The sequence below is a fragment of the Artemia franciscana genome, chromosome 5 (genome assembly GCF_032884065.1).
Source record: "Artemia franciscana chromosome 5, ASM3288406v1, whole genome shotgun sequence".
Lineage (NCBI taxonomy): Eukaryota > Metazoa > Arthropoda > Branchiopoda > Anostraca > Artemiidae > Artemia > Artemia franciscana.
Window position 1 is genome coordinate 8,277,671 of NC_088867.1, and position 20,722 is coordinate 8,298,392.

A 20,722-nucleotide genomic window follows, 5' to 3' on the forward strand; every position below is an offset into this window, starting at 1 on the left:
TTGATAACCAGTGTGCACGTTATCATTATTGATTTAGTTTAGAATACTCCCCTCAACATTTTCTAAAAGGCTCATCTGAATGCCCTTTTTGGAAAGTAAAGGTCAAATATGCCCGCCTTTCTCAATGACATACTATGAGTAAACAGTGACTGAATTGCATAAGTTAGGGTCACTGCCCTGAAGTTTGTGGGAGAGTAACATTCCCTAAGACATATTACTGGACCTTTCAACTACGTTGAATAAAATGGCCATCTCAAAATTTTAATAGGATGTTTTTGGAGAAATGAAGAGCGTGTGGGAGGCTGGTTGCCGTCCTATCACCTTTGACTCTCAAAAAGGACTATAAAACTTTCAGTTTCCAATCGAATGAGCTTCTTTCGAAGTTTATACAACAACTCCTTCTATATGTACCTTGGTCAGAAAAAAGTAAATAAAGAAATACATTGCGCCCACTTTGCTCTTTACTTAAGCAGCCCTATTGTGCTACCTATGCATGGTCCCTATTAGCAAGGTCACCATTTCATGGAGGCTCATTTCTCTTCTTTTGGATGCTAAGAACTCGCTTCAAATGAATTTCTTAAACCCCAGTTTGACTTTTTCTCCCCAATGCTTTAAGAACGACTGCTCTAGAACAAGGACGATTGGAGTGGAGTAATATACATTTTTACAATATTACCAGAAATATTACTTTCACGGACCCCAGAGCTGACATGCCTTTCCTGGTAATAGGAGAGGGGGAATTAGAAATACAGAAGAGTATAATAAAAATAATAAAAAAATAAATAAAAATAAGAGTGCCATTAATTGCCAATAATTTCAGCAAAACGGATTTCAAGTGGGCTTTCCAAGATCACGGTCTATTTGGCCTTACAGCGGAATATTTAAAAATTTAGCGGAATAAATGTTTATTGTGTTTTCGTAGATTTTACTTTATTCACTGGGTTAATATTCAGAATTTATTATTCAGGAGCATAATCCATTTGGAAGTTGAATCAGTCGCCCGTAGTTTTTTTTCCCCCCTTTTTTGCCTTTTGTGCTTGTGTCAAGTGTACCAAGTTATTTTTATAGTTTATTTCCCAGTCACAAACTATTTCATCAGTTAGCCGATAACAACAAATTTTGATCTTGACATAAGTTCTGTTCTGTTTTATGCACTTCTAATTTTACTCATTTTATTCGCCGTATGATTAAGCCCCAAGAACATTAAGCTAAAATGGTTTTTTACCCCCTGGACAAATCTTAGGTCTATTCACTTCGAAAAATTGCAATTTGCTTGGATTTAGGATTAAAATTGCAATTTGCTCAGTTGTTTCAAAATCATAGAGGTTGAACGGAAGCACATTTAGCCATGGTTGGTTGAACTACTTAGATATATATATATATATATATATATTGCTTGTTACTTTTTTATTATATATTATTGTGTTATTATTTATTACTTATTGTTCATATATTGTTTTTATTATGTATTTTTTATAAATTAAAACAAATATTGTTTTTGTTTTTTTGTATTTTTTTCAATTTGTTTTTTTTTATTATATATTATTGTGTTATTATTTATTACTTATTGTTCATATATTGTTTTTATTATTTATTATTTTTTATAAGTTAATACAAATATTGTTTTTTTGTGTTTTTTTTTCTATTTTATATGTTTGTTTTATTATTTATGATTTATTGTTTTATTATTTATTGTTTATATATTGTTTTTATTATTAGTTGTTTAATTATTTTTGATCATTTTTGCCCACGTTTCTTTTTTTAAATGGCACCCGTTACTTTCGAAATTTGCATAATTGCATAATACACACACACACATATACATACATATATATATATATATATATATATATATATATATATATATATATATATATATATATATATATATATATATATATATATATATATATATATATATATATATATATATATATATATTTATATATATATAGGTCTTTTTCGTTGAAAACAGGAGTTCATTATCTTTCCTAATTTCTTCTAATCATGTAGACCTGTTGTTCTGTAAGTTTTAATTTGATTAGTTCAAAAAGTTAGATATCATTTCCACTGTCCTCGTTTCTTTAAGGATTTGGAAATGGTTGCCCGTAACCTATAGAAGAGTTTTACACGTTTTGCGGATGTAAGTGACTCGAGATTCAGTCAATTCGAATTCAGCCTCAACGATTTATTCCCCATCTTTTTTTGTGTGTGGGACTTGATCCGCCTGTTTTATCAGCATTTATTAAATAAATTGGCAAAGGAATTATTTACAGCATGTTTTTGGGTTACTAATTAATACTATTAGGTTAGTTCACTAAGTGATTGACAAGAGATGAAGCTGGTATACACCCTCGTATATGGAATAATTTCTGTCTTTCTCAAGTTTCAATGTCCCTTCTTCACTTTCATTGATTTTTTTTTGGTTCAATTTCTGTTAGTTTTCAATTCCATGCCCAGTGTTGTCCTAAATGTGACGAGATACAGCCCCCTCAAAACGACTCTTTACATCAAAGTTAAACTTTTACGTGACAATTCTGAATAAAAATAGCTCATTTAGGGTATTTGCTTTTCAAAATAAAGTAATATGTCCAAAATGAATTTTCATTTTAATAATAAGAGGGGAACTTTCGCCCCCTCAGCACTGATTTTAAACGCTTCATCCTTTATTCAGTCATATATGTATGTAAAAAAAAACTGAAAACATGGTTCAAAAACACTTTTTGGGTGTTTAAGTGTCCTCCTCCCCTTAAAAGAATCCATTGGCTAATACCCTAATAGATAATGTGCAACTAGGCGATACTCTATAGTCGTTCTATTTAGTAAATGGTCCATAGTAAATGTTAGTTGTTAACGGACTGCACTTGTGTCCAGGGATGAACTGTATACTGCACGCCAGTATGGCCTCTGTGACGGAGATGCAGTATGAATGCCCTTTCAGTTGTTCTCAGGATTTTTAATATATATCATTTTACCCCTATCCGGGTCAAAATTATTATTTTACCTATTCTTTTGGTGTGATTTCTTTTGCTACCTTTAAAGGGGACTAGATCTTAAACAGTTCATTCGAATGAACCGTTTTCAATAATCAGCATTGAGGACTATGGATGGTTACAAGCGACCATCCTTCACTCGAAAAGTAAGAAATATCATATCTTATCGATACTCGCCTTATGGCTCTCCTATAAATTGAATTTATTTGAATAATTTTCACGAAAACCACACCATTTTTTTGGGATTCGGTTGTTTTTTCTAAAACTGTACAGGATTCAATTTGCCAATATGTTTTGATGAGAAACTTCAAAATTAATGTGTTACAAATGGAGAATCCGCATATGCGGATTATTAACTATTAGGAAAACTATTAACTATATAATTATATAATAATATATACATATAATGATATATAACTTAATAAAATGTCATAATAAAATACATAGAATAGTAAAATATATATAATAAAATATATAATAATATAAAATTTAATAAATATATGTAAACATAATAATTTGATGTATAGTTAACTATTAGGCATAAGAACCCGCCTAATAGTTTTTGTTGGTGCGTAGGTTTAAATCAAAAGTTATTATCTTAGAGGTTATGTTTCCGTTGACAAGTGTTGTTCTTCACTTACAATGTGTTGTTGTCGACTCTTTGATCCAAGGCTATTTTAAATGTGAGAGAGGCTACTACTCCCTCTTTCAACCTCTGTTTTTACATCCAAATTTAAAATTCGTATAACTTAGCCTGGGGAACGGTGATCCTCCCTTGAAGTGTGCACTCATCCCAATATTCATGGGGAAGGGGGAGGGGTCTGAAATATCATAAATTGATTACTAGGTTGTCATGTCCATGGTTTTAAGGCGATTCCTTCAAGTAAATCCTTTTTTATAGGGATATTTCCCATGGGTGCTGACAGGGGGTTCAGAGGTCAATGTCCCCCCTGACGCAAGAAAATGTTTAAGAAAATCAAATTAATAGGAGACTGAGAAACATCCCTTTTTATTTATGTGAAAAAAGTTCCTTATAGTGCTTGCCCCTCCCCCTCCCTGGGAAATCCAATCATTTGTGCTGGTAAGCACATTAAAATAATGTACATGTTGTACATAATTTTGTTTTCTTCAATGAAATGCTACCCCCCCCCCGTGACACCTATTTTACAGACAGTCTAAAAGTAATCCTTGCAATGAAAGTAGATTAGCGATACAAATTCTACTGCCTTATGTTTAAACTCCCTCTTTATCTATCGAAAGGCCTCCCCTCCCTGGAAAGCTAGGAAACATAGAAAAATCTATATAAAAAGAGAAATGAGAAACATTTCCATTTAAACACTAGTATAAACAAAGCTCGTGGTAGTACCTCCCCCCCCCTTCTAGGAAATATATTTTTTGCACAAATGAATCTCCCCCTGTTCCCCTGTTTTCCCCTTTTTGTGCAGGTAATTATAGGAGTATAATCTTGTATGTTCCATAAAAAAAAATCTGCAACGAAAGAGTAGTTATCACACCGCAGTCCTTGTGTTAAATCCTTAGTTCAAACATTCTTTTTGAAATGAAGGGAGGTTAGAGATAAATTTCTCCCCTCCAGAATTTTTCTGTATTTATGTGAAGGCCTACGGAGAGTTAGAGAATTAGGTTAAAAAAAAAAAGACTCTCTGAGGCTTTAGACACATACTCAAATCGTACACAATAAGATCCACTGGCCCCGCTCCCTAATAGCTGTTAAGCAAGTTCAAACCTTAAAAGAATATGCTTTACATGATGCTTTAAAATAAATATATATATATTAATTGTTTATTGAGTATTGATTGCGTGAATCTTTGGATTAAATTCTGTTTGTTTCTGTTTGTTGACTGTTTAATTATTCTTTAGTTAAGTTTCTGCCCTAGTCAAACGCTTTTGTGCTTTCCTGGCAGATTATGTACATGTAATTATGTGTTTTTGTTTAAATATATATGATTGAATTGAATTGAATATACCACCGCACGACATTACTACCTCTGAAACGGGTAAGCTCAATACACCTCCTTGATAATCGTCAATCTATTAGCTATATCAGAATTTCCCCTCGATAGCGTTTTGTCCTTCTTTTGGCAAAATTGTTATTTCATATCACAAAATGGTAGGAAACGCCACTTTTCTCTGGAACAATCTTTTTCTGCTTAAGGAGAGCACCAAAATTCTAATTTTCGTTAGAATGAGATACCCCCCTCCCCTCCACACTTCATATTTTTCCGAATTGCATCTGTGTCTGAAATGTCTGAAATGTGTTCTAGTACCATTTGTTTGATACAATGACCCCTGAAAAAAAATAAGTACGCATTCATGATCATTCGTTGCCGAAAAAAAAATGCAAAATTTAGTGTTTTTTCAAACAGTTCGTGGTAACGAACTCTAAAAAATGGATAGATGTACCAATGCTACATCAAAAGTATCGCATTTTAATGCTGATTTCAAATATACAAGTTTCATCAAGTTTAGTCTTACCCATCAAAAGTTACGAGCCTGAGAAAATTTGCCTAATTTTAGAAAATAGGGGGAAACACCCCCTAAAAGTCATAGAATCTTAACGAAAATAACACGATCAGATTCAGCGTATCAGAGAACCCTACTGTAGAAGTTTCAAGCTCCTATCTACAAAAATGTGGAATTTTGTATTTTTTGCCAGAAGGCAGATCACGATGCGTGTTTGCCAACTGGGTATCGACCCAGTTGTCCTAGAATGTTGCGAGAGGGCTCATTCCAACGGAAATGAAAAGTTCTAGTGCCCTTTTTAAGAGACCAAAAAAATTGGAGGGCACCTAGGCCCCCTCCAACGCTAATTGTTTTCCCAAAGTCAACGGATCAAACTTCTGAGATAGCCATTTTATTCAGCGTAGTCGAAAAACCTTATAACTATGTCTTTGGGGACGACTTACTCCCCCACAGTCCCCGTGGGAGGGGCTACAAGTTACAAACTTTGACCAGTGCTTACATATAGTAATGGTTATTGGGAAGTGTACAGGCGTTTTCAGGAGGATTTTTGGTTGGGGGGAGGGCTGAGAAGAGGAGGATATGCTGGGGGAGCTTTCCATCGACGAATTTGTCATGGGGGAAGAAAATTTCCATGAAGGGAGCGCAGGATTTACTAGCATTACTTAAAAAAAAACAATAAAAAAATAAATATGAAGAAGTTTTTTTCAGCTGGAAGTAAGGAGTAGCATTAAAACTTAAAATGAACAGAAATTATTACCCATATGAGGGGCTCACCTCCTCCTAATACCTCGGTCTTTACGCTAAAGTATTTTTAGTAATGTTAACTATTTATTCTACGGCTTTTGTGATTCAGGGGTCATTCTTAATGAATTGGGACAAAATTAAATCATTACTAATAAAAAGATTCGTAAAAAATAAAAAGTTCTAGTTACCTTTTTAATTAACCAAAAAATTGGAGGGCAACTAGGGTTCCTCCCCTGCTCTTTTTTTTTATCAAAATCATTCGATCAAAATTATGAGAAAGCCATTTAGCCAAAAAAAAAAAAAAATATGCAAATTTCGTTTTAATTATTCCTCTGCGGAGAGCCAAAATGAAAACATGCATTGATTAAAAAATGTTCAGAAATTAAATAAAAAAAAAACAAGTTTTTTCAACTGAAAGTAAGGAGCGACATTAAAACTTAAAACGAACAGAAATTACTTCGTATATGAAAGGGGCTGCTTCCTCATCAACGCCCCGCTCTTTACGCTAAAGTTTGTTACTGTTTTAAAAAGAAGAGTTGACAGAAAGAGTCAAACTTTAGCGTAAAGAGCGGGGCGTTGATGAGGAAGCAGCCCCTTTCATATACGAAGTAATTTCTCTTCGTTTCAAGTTTTAATGTCGCTCCTTACTTTCAGTTGAAAAAACTTGTTTTTTTTTATTTAATTTGAGAAAAGAGCAATCTCTGTAATAATGTTTTAGCAATAAGGCAATCTTATAATTATAATTACAAATTAAAAATAGGATCAAATTATTTTACTACTATGTTTAAATCGCTAAATTCAATTGTTTTTTTTTTCTAATTTGTATTAAAATGATTGATAGAATTTTCAAATCAAATGAAATCAAAACCTAACTAATAAAATAATTATTAATCTAATATAAAATAATCTCTAAACAAACCTTTTTTTTTACAGATACAAGAACCAAATCGATTTCAGCTCTCACATCGTCTCCATTTTTTAAGTAGTCTGATTTTTCAAGGTGACACAAAGAAACTTCCATCTCTTTTACAGTTTTCGGTTACGCTGACTTTGATGGTGTAGTTTTTGATGGCGGATTGTACGAATAGTTTTACTGAGTGAAAAAAACTGTGTCTAAGGTCGAGACAATCGACCTAAAAAACTGAGAGAGGGCTCATTTGAACGAAAATCAAATTTTTGGTGCTATTTTCGAATGTTCAAAAATATTCGAGGGCAGCTGGTCCCCCTCCTACGCCCCTTTTTCCCCAAAGTTTGGACAATCAAAATTTTGGAATAGTTATTTTGTTCAGCATAGTCGAAAGATCTAATAATCCTTTTTTAGTATGACTTAACCCCCCCCACAGACCCTGGGGACAGGGCTGCAAGCTAGTAACTTTACCCGTGTTTAAATACATAATTGGCTATTGGGAAATATACAGATATTTCATTTAATATTTAAATTTCGGTGCTTACAACAAATAAACTTTCAAAAACAATAACGGAAACGTTGGGTGCCTAGTTAAATCGTATTTGGATATTCTATTCGACCTATATATTTTACCCTACGAGCCTAAAAAAAGGTTCAGTTTTGTTCTTCATTGTAGATGGAATTATTCCCAAGATATATATGGATTTCTTTTCTATTAGTAACACCAAACTTTTCTATCTAATAATGAAGAAATCTTTTGAAGAAGTGAATCTTTTGAAATTTGCCTGAGGCTGCATTCCTAAAAAGTTTCTAATTCTTTTAGAAACGAAAACTGTTGAAATTGTGGATCAAACCTCGGATCTACTCTGCCTCCAGGAAACGAAAGAGATTTTCCCCTGGGACGGTACATCAATAGTAATCGATGTCATTAAGAAGCATGTCGAAGAAGGGGACTATCAAACTGCTGTGGTAATGTTTATTGTTCTCGGTGAAAAGATCAAAGGGCTTATTGAAGACTCGGCTGCTGAAGAATGGGTGACAGGATACCTAGAACTGCTTGTAAAATTTCAACTGTGGATTCCTGCTGCTTGTGTAAGTATCTAATCTATGTGGCTTGTGTATGTGAGCAGGATATACAGCTGTTTTATAACTTATATTTTTGAATCTTTTGTTTGTGCTATTAATGCTTAGGAGCGTATACTAGATTGTTTTAGGGGGAATGGGTATATTCACTAAAATCAGGGTTACAGCTTGCTAATTTCGAGACCCAAAGGCATCTAAAGTCTGGATAACAGATTGCAAGTTCCTTTATTCTTGATAGTCCAATAAATGGAATAGATAAGATAATGGTATCCCTCTTTATATAGGGAGCTCCTCGTGTTGCAAGCTGTATCTTACTTTGTATGATTCTTAAGTCTCTGCAACATCAAGGTGCACTAAGATTTCTCTGTAGAGTCTTACAATTAGATCAATCACTTGTTTTTTGGATGCTCAGGAGACGACACGATTTTTTATTTTGTTGTTCATGTCTGCAACCTAGCAGCAAGTGACTTTATCTTTTTAAAGATTGCTAGCAGTCATAAGGTTTCATTTTTCGTTTATGGCTCGATATAATATTCGCTGTCGCTGGTCTTCTAACTGGTCTTCTAATCTTTTTGTGCTTCATTTTGTTTCAGTATTACCTCTGACATTTGATCCATACCTTTTGCTTTAGCTGCTCGGATTCATTCATCATCTTGTATAATTTTTCATTACGTCATAGATACAAAAAAATGTATTTCCAGCTATTCCACAGTGATTATGTTTTTGCTTTAGATACGTCTTTCTATAACTCAGTAACAATCAGACATATTCCATTGTCCAAACCTCTGAAATATCTAAATTACGCATTAGCATATTTATGGTGTTAATCTTTAGTTTTAAGTCAAAGGATGGTCAATATTCAATTTCAATTTAAGTCAGAAATTATGCTGCGAATCCAATTCCTCCTTCCTGTTTATCCTTCACAAAAATATAACTTTGATAGAATTCATATTCTTTTGGGAGGCGATTGACAGCCTCAGCCTTAATTTTACTTACTTCTTTCTTGAGCAACGCTAAATTAACACGTTAAATTGGTCCCCGACCCTTGGCACGGTATATATATATATATATATATATATATATATATATATATATATATATATATATATATATATATATATATATATATATATATATATATATATATATATATATATATATATATAAACGGCTAAAAGAGAAAGTAACAAAAGAAAGCGTGCCGAAGAATCACAAGAACAACGTGAAAACAGGCTTGCGGCTAAAAGAGAAATTACCAAAAAAAATCGTGCCGAGGAATCACAAGAGCAACGTGAAAACAGGCTTGCGGCTCAAAGAGAAATTAGCAAAAGAAAGTGTGCTGAGCAATCACAAGAGCAACGTGAAAACAGGCTTGCGGCTCAAAGAGGAACTACCGAAAAAAACCATGCCGAGGAATCAAAAGGACAACGTGAAAACAGGCTTGCGGCTCAAAGAGGAACTACCGAAAAAAACCATGCCGAGGAATCAAAAGGACAACGTGAAAACAGGCTTGCGGCTCAAAGAGAAATTCCAAAAGAAAGCGTGCCGAGGAATCAGGTACAGCCCAGTCGATGATTAAAGCTTGAGTAGATGTGTTGCGTCTCAGGAAAAGTTAAACCTCCTCAACTGGCTGCACCACCAGAGCCATTGAAGACTTTGCTTACTGGAACTACGTCAGAATCTAAGGGTTTTTATTAAACATCAGAAAATATAACTCATGTTTCCAAATGACGTCATTTGGTGCCCAAATCGAAAATTCAGATCAATACACCGGGGCACAGGGAATATAAATGACGATCGGGACACTCAAAGAGAAATTACAGATCGGGACACTCAAAGAGAAATTACAGACCGGGACACTGGGACACAAATGACGACCGGGACATCGGGACACAGGGAATATAAATGACGACCGAGACACAGGGACACAACTACAACGGGGACGCCGGGGGGCAGAGGGGGGTATATAAATGACGACGGGGACACAGGGAATATTCGATTAGTAATCACCATCAACAAAGCTCAAGGGCAATCATTAGAAAAATGCAGTATAGATCTGAATACGGATTGTTTTTCCTATGGACAATTATATGTTCAAGAGTCAGTAAGCCTGACGTTCTATTTATATGCACAGACAATGGGACAGCGAAGAATGTTGTATATTCGCAAGTTTTACGTAGTTAAAAACATATATATATATATATATATATATATATATATATATATATATATATATATATATATATATATACATATATATATATATATATATATATATATACTAGCTGTTGGGGTGGCGCTTCGCGCCACCCCAACACCTAGTTGGTGGGGGCGCTTCGTGCCCCCCCAAGCCCCCCCGCGCGCGTAAGTCGTTACGCGCCATATTAGTTACGCGTCATTGTAGTTGTGTCCCTATGTCCCACCTGTGAATATAGATATATATATATATATATATATATATATATATATATATATATATATATATATATATATATATATATATATATATATATATATGTATGTTTTTAACTACGTAAAACTTGCGAATATACAACATTCTTTGCTGTCCCATTGTCTGTGCATATAAATAGATTGTCAGGTTTACCGACTCTTGAACATGCAACATATAATGGTCAATGGGAAAACAATCTGTATTCAGATCTATACCTCATGATTCTAATGATTGCCCTTGAGCTTTGTTGATGGTGATTGCTAATCGACCATTCCCTGAGTCGCCATCGTCATTTATATATCCCCCTGTGCACCCCGGCGTCCCCTTTGTAGTTATGTCCCTGTGTCCCGGTCGTCATTTATATTCCCTGTGTCCCGGTCGTCATTTGTGTCCCGGTGTCCCAGTCTCTGATTTCTCTTTGAGTGTCCTGGGCGTCATTTATATTCCTTGTGTCCCGGTGTCCCGGTCGTCATTTATATCCCCCTGTGCCCCCCGGCGTCCCCGTTTTAGTTGTGTCATTTATATTCCCTGTGTCCCGGTCGTCATCCCGGTATACATTCGTTTTTGAATTGGTATATGATGAAATAAATTTTTTCCTTTTTTTTCCTTTTAGTTTTTTTTTTATTGGTTTTGACCTTTTTTTAGGTTTTTTAGTTTTTTTCTTTTTTCTTTTTAGTTTTTTTTGAAGTTTTTATCTTTTTAGTTTTTTTATTTTTATTTATATTTTTTTAGTTTTCTTTTTCTCCTTTATTTTTCAGTTTTTTTCCTTTTTTTAGTTTTTTTTCTTTTTAGTTCTTTTAGTTTTATTCTTTTTTTTCTTTTCAGTTTTTTATTGGTTTTTACCTTTTTTTTTAGCTTTTTTAGTTTTTTTTCGTTTTTTCTTTTTACTTTTTTTTTAGTTTTTATCTTTTTTATTTTTTTTTATTTTTATTCTTAATTTTTTTTTTTATTAGTTTTTAGTTTTTTTGTAGTTTTTGCCTTTTTTAGTTTTTTCAGTTTTTTTTAGTTTTTAGATTTTTACCTTTTTTAGCCTAACCAGGATTTGAACCTGGGACCTTCATTCTCCGTTCTGACACCCTCTCTCACCGAGTGACTACTCCAGCATGTTCATTTTGGTGTTTTAAATGGTATATTATTAACCAAATTAATGTGTTTTACAATATACTAAGCATCGTCATAACAAAAATGACGACAACTAATTTCATGACGTCAGTCAACACAGAAATTAAGTTCTGAAATTAAGTCATGAAATTAGTTGCCGTCATTTTTGCTTTGACGGTGACGTCATTCAAGTTATATAAGACATATGTTCACGTAGAAATCTATTAATGTTTAAGTTTACAATGACTGATGAAGATGCTCAAAGAGTCTATGCCAAAAAACTTGCTGCTGATAGAGAAAGTCAGAAAAGAAAGCGTGCCGAGGAACTATCAGCAGCAAGTTTTTTGGCATAGACTCTTTGAGCATCTTCATCAGTCATTGTAAACTTAAACATTAATAGATTTCTACGTGAACATATGTCTTATATAACTTGAATGACGTCACCGTCAAAGCAAAAATGACGACAACTAATTTCATGACGTCAGCCGACACAGAAACATGACGTCACCTGATCCACAGATCCACAGACAGACAACTTATTTATATATATATAGATATATTTATATTCACAGTTGGGACACAGGGACACAGCTACAATGGCAGGTAACTAGTATGCCGCGTAACGACTTACGCGTGCGGGGGGGCTTGGGGGTGCGCGAAGCGCCCTCACCAACACATATTAGGAAAACAATACCTTCGTATTTAGGGTGGCAATATTTAAACGAAAGGATCGTTTGATCAGAACTAGTTAAAGGACCAGAAGTTATGTGCTACCTCCAGTTCACACTCTCAGAGGAAAATGACATCATTTGGTGTCAACAATGTCATTCAAATGGTGTTTCATTTAACTGAGCATGTCCAAAGAGTTGGAGACATTGATCAAAGGGATAACTCATGTTCCAAACACAGAATTAAAGAAACGAAGATTCTTTAATTAGTTTCTTAAAAAAGAAACGAAGGTATAAGTCGTACGTCAACTTAGTCTGTCACCGTAATTTAATGTTACCTAGCCAAATTCTAAGATTATTTTAATGTTTTTCGAAATTTGTGCTTTAATTACTTTTATTACTTTTTTTTACACAATAGGTTAAACCTACTCTGTTTTAGAGGTGCGAGTTGTTTGTAGTTCCCACAAGAGTCATACTAATGTAACTGCAAAGAACAAATTGTCTTTCCGTCTAATGTGAACATAACAATTCCAGGAAATGGAGATTTTCGTCTTACTAAGCCAGAGACAATCCTCTATTTATGTTGGAATTCAGGCTATTTAACCAATCCGTGTCTTCAGCGAAAAATGAAAGCACCTACTAAATAAGAACTTTATTCACTTTCGCTGAGAATGCTTATTGTTTACATTGATTTGAGTGTATACATGGCTGGTCATATCATTCTCTTCATGGGAAAGAGGTCCATATCTTACAAAAAAAAATCTTATATGCGGGTTTCACGGTTTGTATGAAGACGTTTAGACGAAGAAGAAGAAGTTTAAGGGGCTTTGAGTCTAAAATTTGATACAATTTAATTGTCTTCTAAATGTAAGGAATTAAACAGATCTATCTATGTGTCTTATCGCCTAAACAAACAGAAACGCCTTTAGCTTTTCTGAAAAACATCAAGCAAAAGGTTTTCGGCAATGGTGGTTCAAATGGTGCACTGTTAATGTCGATTCGCCACTTCGCCACTATATTTAGGGCTATTCCAAACATGACACCAGAAAATATAGTTGAGAAGTTAGAAAGTACATGGATATAAGTATTAGCTTTCAAAAGAGCCCTTAAACAGTTATATACAATGTTCCAGCACCCCGCTAGCCTCTTGAAAAAAATAAAATAAAGAAAAATGTAAACATCTCATTGCCACCCATGCTAAAATGAGATTATCTTCGGTTTCTTAGTTATTGAGCTGAAAGACATCTGTTATTATTAATTTTTTTTTCAACCATGGCGATTCCAACTCTAGAATTTTATATCAGTCAGCCAATGTTTTTGAGAGTTTTGAAGTCCTTTCTAGAAATACCCATAAATTTGTTGTGGGAGCAGCACTATGGTTTTGTCTTATTTCTTTTCTAGTCAACCGGTTAGAGCTTATTGGTAGAAAGTGGTAATGATCTACTGTCCGTCTTTTTTGTTGTGGAAGCAACACTAAGTTTTTTTTTTTTTCTTTTTTTTTTTTTTTTGTCAACTGGTTTCATCTTATTAGTAGAAAGTGGTAATGTCTAACGTCCGTATTTCTTATGGAAACTGTGGACCTCTGGCTGGACTGATAAAATATGCAATTATATTTTTTAAAGCTGTGTAAAATCTTGACCTGGGTCCAAAAAGGATGGTTTTTGCTAGCAATTAGGCCAAAGTCTAATGTGGTGAACTGAAATATGGTTTTGTAATCTATGTTGGAGTGGAATATCTAAAGTTATGTGCCTAAGCTTTTGTTCCAACAAGCCTTGTTTTTGCTTTAAAACAAACAGAGAAAAAACCTCAGAAGGAAGGACAAACCAGGGGTCTACAGCCATAGCCAAAGGAACAGCCAATTCAGGAAATTTTAAAACAAAGAGAGAAAAAATCTTAAAATGAAAAATAAAAAAAGGGTCTATAGTATTAGCCAAAAGAATAGCCAATTCAGGAAGTTTCAAAACAAAAAGAGAGAAAAAATCTCAGAATGAAGAATAAAACAACGAGTCTACAGCCATAGCCAAAGGAATAGCCAATTCAGAAAATCTTGGAAAAAAGAGAGAAAAAATCTCAGAATGAAGAATAAAACAACGGGTCTACAGCAATAGCCAAAGGAATAGAATATTCAGGAAATGTCAAAGCAAAAAGAGAAAAAAAAAATCTCAGAAGGAAGAATAAAACAATGGGTCTACAACCATAGCCAAAAGAATAGCCAATTCAGGAAATGTCGAAACAAAGAGAGAAAAAATCTCAGAAGGAAGAATAAAACAACGGGTATACAGCCATGGCCAAAGGAATAGCCAATTCAAGAAATGTTAAAACAAAGAAATAAAAAAAATCTCTGAATGAAGTTTAAAACAACGGGTCGAAGATATATTTATATGCTCTGATGACATGAAATCCAACTACTGAAGCGAAATTAAACTTCTATCAGAATCTTGATATTTTTTTATGTTTCATTTTTATATTTCTTTTTTAGGTCGTGAAAAAAAATCCCTTGTCTGCTATTCAGTCCTTAAGTCAACGGAGTACACGTTACGCCACTAGTTGTGCCAGATGTCGGAAGCTCCTTCTCCGCACAAGCTGGTTCTGTGATAGTTGCAGGAAAATTACTAGCTTGTGTAGTTTGTGCCACCTCCCTGTGAAGGGACTGCATGTTTGGTGCCGGAAATGCTCACATGGTGGCCATATTGAACACATGAAAAATTGGTTTAAAGATTTTTCCGTTTGTCCGACTGGTTGTGGCCATAAATGTGAATTTGAAGCATAAATCTATTACTTTATGTTAACGATAATCAGAAATTCATTTTTTTTCTTTTTATACTTGTAGAGTAAAAAATCTATTTAGGTAATGAATCACATACTTCATTTATTATTCGTTCGTTCTTGAGACCTAGATCAGAATATTAGCCATAAGGAATCAGATCTCAGATATATCTCTCGGACTTCTAGAGAAAAGAAGAGAAAGAGGAAAAGGGAGAGAGAGATGAAGAGTTAAGAGTTGTCTTAAAACTTAAAAAGAACATGAACAAATTTATAAACGAAGGGGCTGCCTCTTCCCTACCCTGATGTTTCTTAAAGCATTTTAGAATGCAACGAATGTTGGGTTCTATTTACCATTTACGTTTCTATTCAAATGCGAATTCTATATTTTATAGCAAACATTGCTAAAAGAGTTTCAGTTGAAACTCTTCGAAAATATTAACGGGTATGTTGAACTAAATTAAAAGACCTTAGAATGAATGAATGAATGACTGTATTTAAAGCCATTTTTCAGGCCGTATGCATACATATATAACAACAAACAAACTAAATTATGTAACAATCGACTTTCGAATAACAAGACCCTTCTCGACAAAATTTGCCACTACTACTATATTTATTTTCGACGTCGACTTCAAAGTTCCGAGAAGGGGCTCACGACCACCCATCCAAAGAAAGCTCCCTCTTAGCTCATTTAGCCCCTGGCACCTGAAAAGAAAATGGTCTAGCCCATCAAGATCACCGCAAATTGGGCTTTATGCCGCATTTCTGGCTGACACCTATTTTTCCAAATACTGTAAAGAGGGAGACAGTTTGTTCGCACCTGCATCCAAGACCTCCGGGATTCTTTTGGAGTCCCTAATTTAAATATAGCTCTTCACCGTAATTTTCTTTCACCTTATAGTAAGAACATAAGCTTTCCGACTGGCTAAGGTCGTTCCACCATTTCTGAATTTCTTGGTCTTCCAGCCTTGTTTGGATCTCTGACAGAAAGGCTTTTTGATCGGAGATTGGACCATCTCCTCCATTCCATGACGATTTTTGTCCCAGGGTGAGTAATTCATCATACGCTGCTCTGGTGAGTCATGAGGAGGGACATTGCGGTATTTTCAGCCAAAACTTAATTAATTGGATCTGTCAATGTTTTCTCATGGAGAAAAGTCCCAAATCTCCCTTGATGAAAAATGTGTGAGTTGTGGCGTGCAGACCTAGCATTCGTTTATAGTATTGCAGCTGTAGAGTTTCTAATTAATTTGCCACTTCTAGGCCCCATACTTCCCCTCCATAGTGGAGGATTGGCCTTATTTTGAGTTGAATACGTTTTTGTGCATCTTTAAGTCACCTATTACCGTCAAATTACTGTTCCTGGACATCATTGCCATTGCTGCTTTTCCTCGATTTGCCATCTCCGAAATATGATTGCTCCATCTTCCGTTCGATGTTAGATGGAATCCTAAATATATTGCCTGAGACACAAGCTTCACCATTCAAATTAAAACTTTCTTCATCTTTATTTCCTGTTGATTGTCTACGGCAAAAAATCATCACCTTCGTCTTTTTTTGTTAATTTCCAGTTTCTTTTCCTCTAAATATTCTGCTGTTAAATGTAACAGAGTTTGTAGCTCTGTCGGATTGGATCTGGCGAATAAGGCAATATCATCGGCAAATAATAGTAATGATAATACTTTATTTCCAAGGTGTACAACTGGCGCCCACCTTTTTTCAAGGTATTCGGCAAGATCATTTATAAAAATAGCAAAAAGTTTCGGTGATAGGGTACTACCCTGTTTTACACCTTTTACATTAAAAAAAAACTCTAGATATACCGCTTCCTGCTGTCTTTACCACATTTCTGGTCAAACAATACATCGAGAGAAGAACCCTTAAAAAGGGTGACGGAATTCCTGTTCCTAAAAGCGTTCTAAACAGAATTATACGGTCAACATTGTCAAATGTTCTACTTAAATCAAGAAAAGCCAAGTACAACTTTCCGTTTCCCTTGCAATACTTACTAATCAATGCATTTAGAACAAACATTCGATCAGATGGTGAGTATCCTTTACGAAAACCGGCTTGCTCTTCTCTCAGAATTTGCCTCTCATCCAGCCATAATTCCAGCCTTTTGTTTAAGATTTTGTCCAAAATTTTTCCAAGACCGTTTCCTAAGCTGATTAGTCGGTAATTCTCGCACAAACTTGCATCACCTTTATTTAAATAGGGGGATAACTACAGATATCTTCCAAGGATCAGCCACTTTTTTTCTTTCATAACCAAGTTATACAATCCCAGAAGCAGAGGTAATAAAACTACTTGTAGTACATTCAAAGCCTTTGCTGGAATTCCATCTGGTCCTGGCGCACGGCCCTCCAAAGGTAAAAGTACGTATATGCACAATTTTTCACTTCTCGACTTAATGCCACCACCATACGAAAAAAAATGTGCTGAATCGAATGGTATATGTAAGAAGGCTCTAGTCCAAATATTAACGGAAATAGCATATGGATAAAGTACGTATCTGAAAAATTTCTGGGCGCATCCAAAGGTAAAAGTACGTATCTGTGTAGATACGTACTTTCACCCTTGGTACGTACTTTTGCCTTTGGCCGGCACATTAAAATGAGAAGGGAAACCAAAGGTCAAAGTACGTATATGTCATGATTCAGCACAATCATCATTGTTTGTTTACCAGAGCAGAGCTGAACAACCAGCCAACTCTGAGCTATTAAAGAGTACTGGCATAGAATGTCAAGAGGCTTTCTAAATTTACAGAGAGCGTTGGTTATACAAAAGGAAAGAGATTTAAGGTAAGAAAATTTTGCTTCATGCTATTTTGGAACCTTTTCTCCAAGTAGGCCTAAACCCTCTGGTAAAACCCCATCTGTACTACCAGGTAGGTACAACAGACCCGCTACAACCAGTTTACACAGCTAGCTATGTAGCTGTCGAATTAGTACAGGAGAGCAGCGTCATACCAAATTACCAACCAACCACCTAAAGCCATTTTTTTAGTATTGCCTACAAACATGACTTACCTTTGAAATAAAATAAAAAACAAGGGATGCATCAAAATAACCCCTAGAACCTTCTCTGTCATCTGAGATAATCAGGGATTAGTTTGGTCAACTATTACAACATTGAGAAAAAATTGAGGGCCTCTAAATATTGCTTACCTTAGAAACAAAAAAAATGTATCAAAATAGCCCTAGAACCCCCTCTTTCATCTGAGATAATCAAGGTTGATAACAAGTTCTTAGAATTCCAATTTTTCAGGACATTGGCATGTCAAGCAAGTACAAATGAGGCATCAACTTCAAATACCGACTTGCCATCTTCCAGTGAAGAGCAACGAGGAGCTAGTTCCTGTTCCCCCCCAGAAATCATCCAGATAAATCAAACAACAGACATATCACCCAATTTTTCTGGACATTCTCGATCAAGGGACACCACTGATGGAGAAGCTAAAACTAAGGCACAGTTAAAACACTTTGCTGATGAAGAATTCGAAAAAGAAGATTTAAGTAGAGGTGATAGTGATGAGTCTGATATTGACTGGGAGGACGTTGAAGGGACATTTGGGTCTTCTGATGATGAAAGGCAGACAACTTTGAAGAAGAGGAGAAAGCTCTTTACAGATTTAGTTCCTCTTTCGGTCAGTAATGATCTTACATCAGATCATCCAGAGTACAATCTGATCCATTTTCCTACCGATCCTTTCCTGCCCTTGGAAGATTCGGCTTCGGATGCAGCAGCTTATGAGACCCAAGATGACCAGCTAAATTTGGACAATCAACCATCTAATGAAAGCAACAATGCTGTTTGTGAACCTGATTCCTCAGACCATGTCATGTGTGTAATTGACGCTGTAGCAGCAAGGTCTGTGGGACAAGATAGAGAAAATAGACGTGAAGAAAATGGTGGAGGAGAAGGAAGGTCTATTGTTGACCTTACTCCAAAACGAGTTCGCTCAGAAAAAGATAAATTTGAAAGAGATGTTAAGAAGTATCCATTTCCTGACGAACCTGGCTGTAAATCTAACAAATGTACAAACTCATGTTTGAGGTTTTCCAGTGTAGAATTCAGGAAAATTTATGACACATGTTGGAGCAAAGAATATAAATCAAGACAAATGTGGCTCGCTTCTTTGCTGACATTCCTACCAGTTAAAAGAAGGACTATTGCCCCAGAAGCTGCGTGTAGAAAAAAAACTACAGTTAGGTACAGCCTTCCCAGAAATTTGAATGAATACCCCACACTTACCCCAAAAGTTGAAAACTTGCCAGTTTGCAAGTCTACATTCCTTGGTTGTCTAGGATTTGGCAAGAATGACAGAGTGATTTTTACAATCAAGTCAAAAATTGAAAGGGATGCTCTTGGGAATGAGCTCAAGGACGGAAGGGGCCATAAAGTGGCAGGGCCACCAAACAAAGTTGATCGAAGCCTTGTGATGCAGCACATTGAAAGCTTTCAGCCAGCAATTCCACACTATCGTCGAGCTCACGCTCCAAATGTTCGGTACCTTTCTCGTGATTTGAGCTACAAATTTATGGCAGAAGACTTTAATGAAAAATATCCAGCAAATAAAATCTGTGATGAGACATATAGGAAGATTCTTAATGGTATGAAAGTATCATTGTGCATGCCCCAAAGTGACAGCTGTGACATTTGCACACTATTAAAAGAGAAAGTAGGGGCTGCGAGAACTCCTGGTACAAATGGTGAGGCAACCGAGAAAGAGACTGAACTGTACAGAAAGCACAGAGATCTTGTTGAACAGGTTTCAAAAGCATTTTCTGAAGATAAGCAGAAATACGAAAAAGATTCAACTACCATGTTGTTCACCGTGGACCTACAAAAAGTGTTATTGCTTCCCATCATGCACAGCAGAAAGGAGGCCTTTTTTCTATCAAGACTCGTGTGTTTTAATGAGACGTTTGCCCCCGTTAAGGCCACCCAACAAAACCAGAACCTTTGCGTTGTTTGGAACGAATCTCGACAAGGACGTGATGCACCTGATATAGGTAGTGCCTTCCACAAGGTCTTAAAGATGAATAGGGATATCTTGCACTTCATTTTTTATACTGACAATTGCTGTGCCCAGAACAAAAATTGGACAATTTTTAGTGAATTTGTACTGATAGTCAACAGTGAAGGAGGACCTGAAACGATTCGTATCAAGTATCTAGTGAAAGGCCATACGCACATGGGGGCTGACTCCATACACGGATCGATTGAGTCTCGAATTCGAAAAAGGGATGTTCTTGACTTTGAAGATTTGTGCGACACCATAGAAAAAAGTAGAAAATTCACGAAAGCCGTGAAAATGGACATAGAAGACTTTTGCCAGTGGAAAAGCTTAAAAGCTCCTGGCATCGTCATGAAGAACTTGGGCGTGACCATTGATGAGTTCAGTGAGGTCTGTTTTAAGAAGGGAAAAACAGAACTGTTCTATAAAACTAGCCCTGAGGGTGAAGAAAAGAGTCTAAGCTTTGTGCCAAAAAAGCTGGTTAGTACAATCAAAGAGGCAAAGTAT

General features: G+C 35.4%; 1 protein-coding gene across 2 annotated transcripts in view; it reads left to right on the top strand.

The window, feature by feature from the left end:
• LOC136026947 (GATOR2 complex protein WDR24-like) overlaps window positions 1–15,285 on the top strand; it is a 149,325-nt gene extending 134,040 nt beyond the window's left edge. For both annotated transcript variants that reach the window (XM_065703805.1, XM_065703806.1), the window contains exons 12-13: window positions 7,949–8,217; window positions 14,909–15,285. In XM_065703805.1, coding sequence (XP_065559877.1) covers window positions 7,949–8,217; window positions 14,909–15,199 — 560 coding nt within the window. In that variant the 3' untranslated portion in view covers window positions 15,200–15,285. The remainder of the gene's footprint in view (window positions 1–7,948; window positions 8,218–14,908) is intronic.
• The last annotated feature ends 5,437 nt before the right edge of the window (window positions 15,286–20,722 follow it).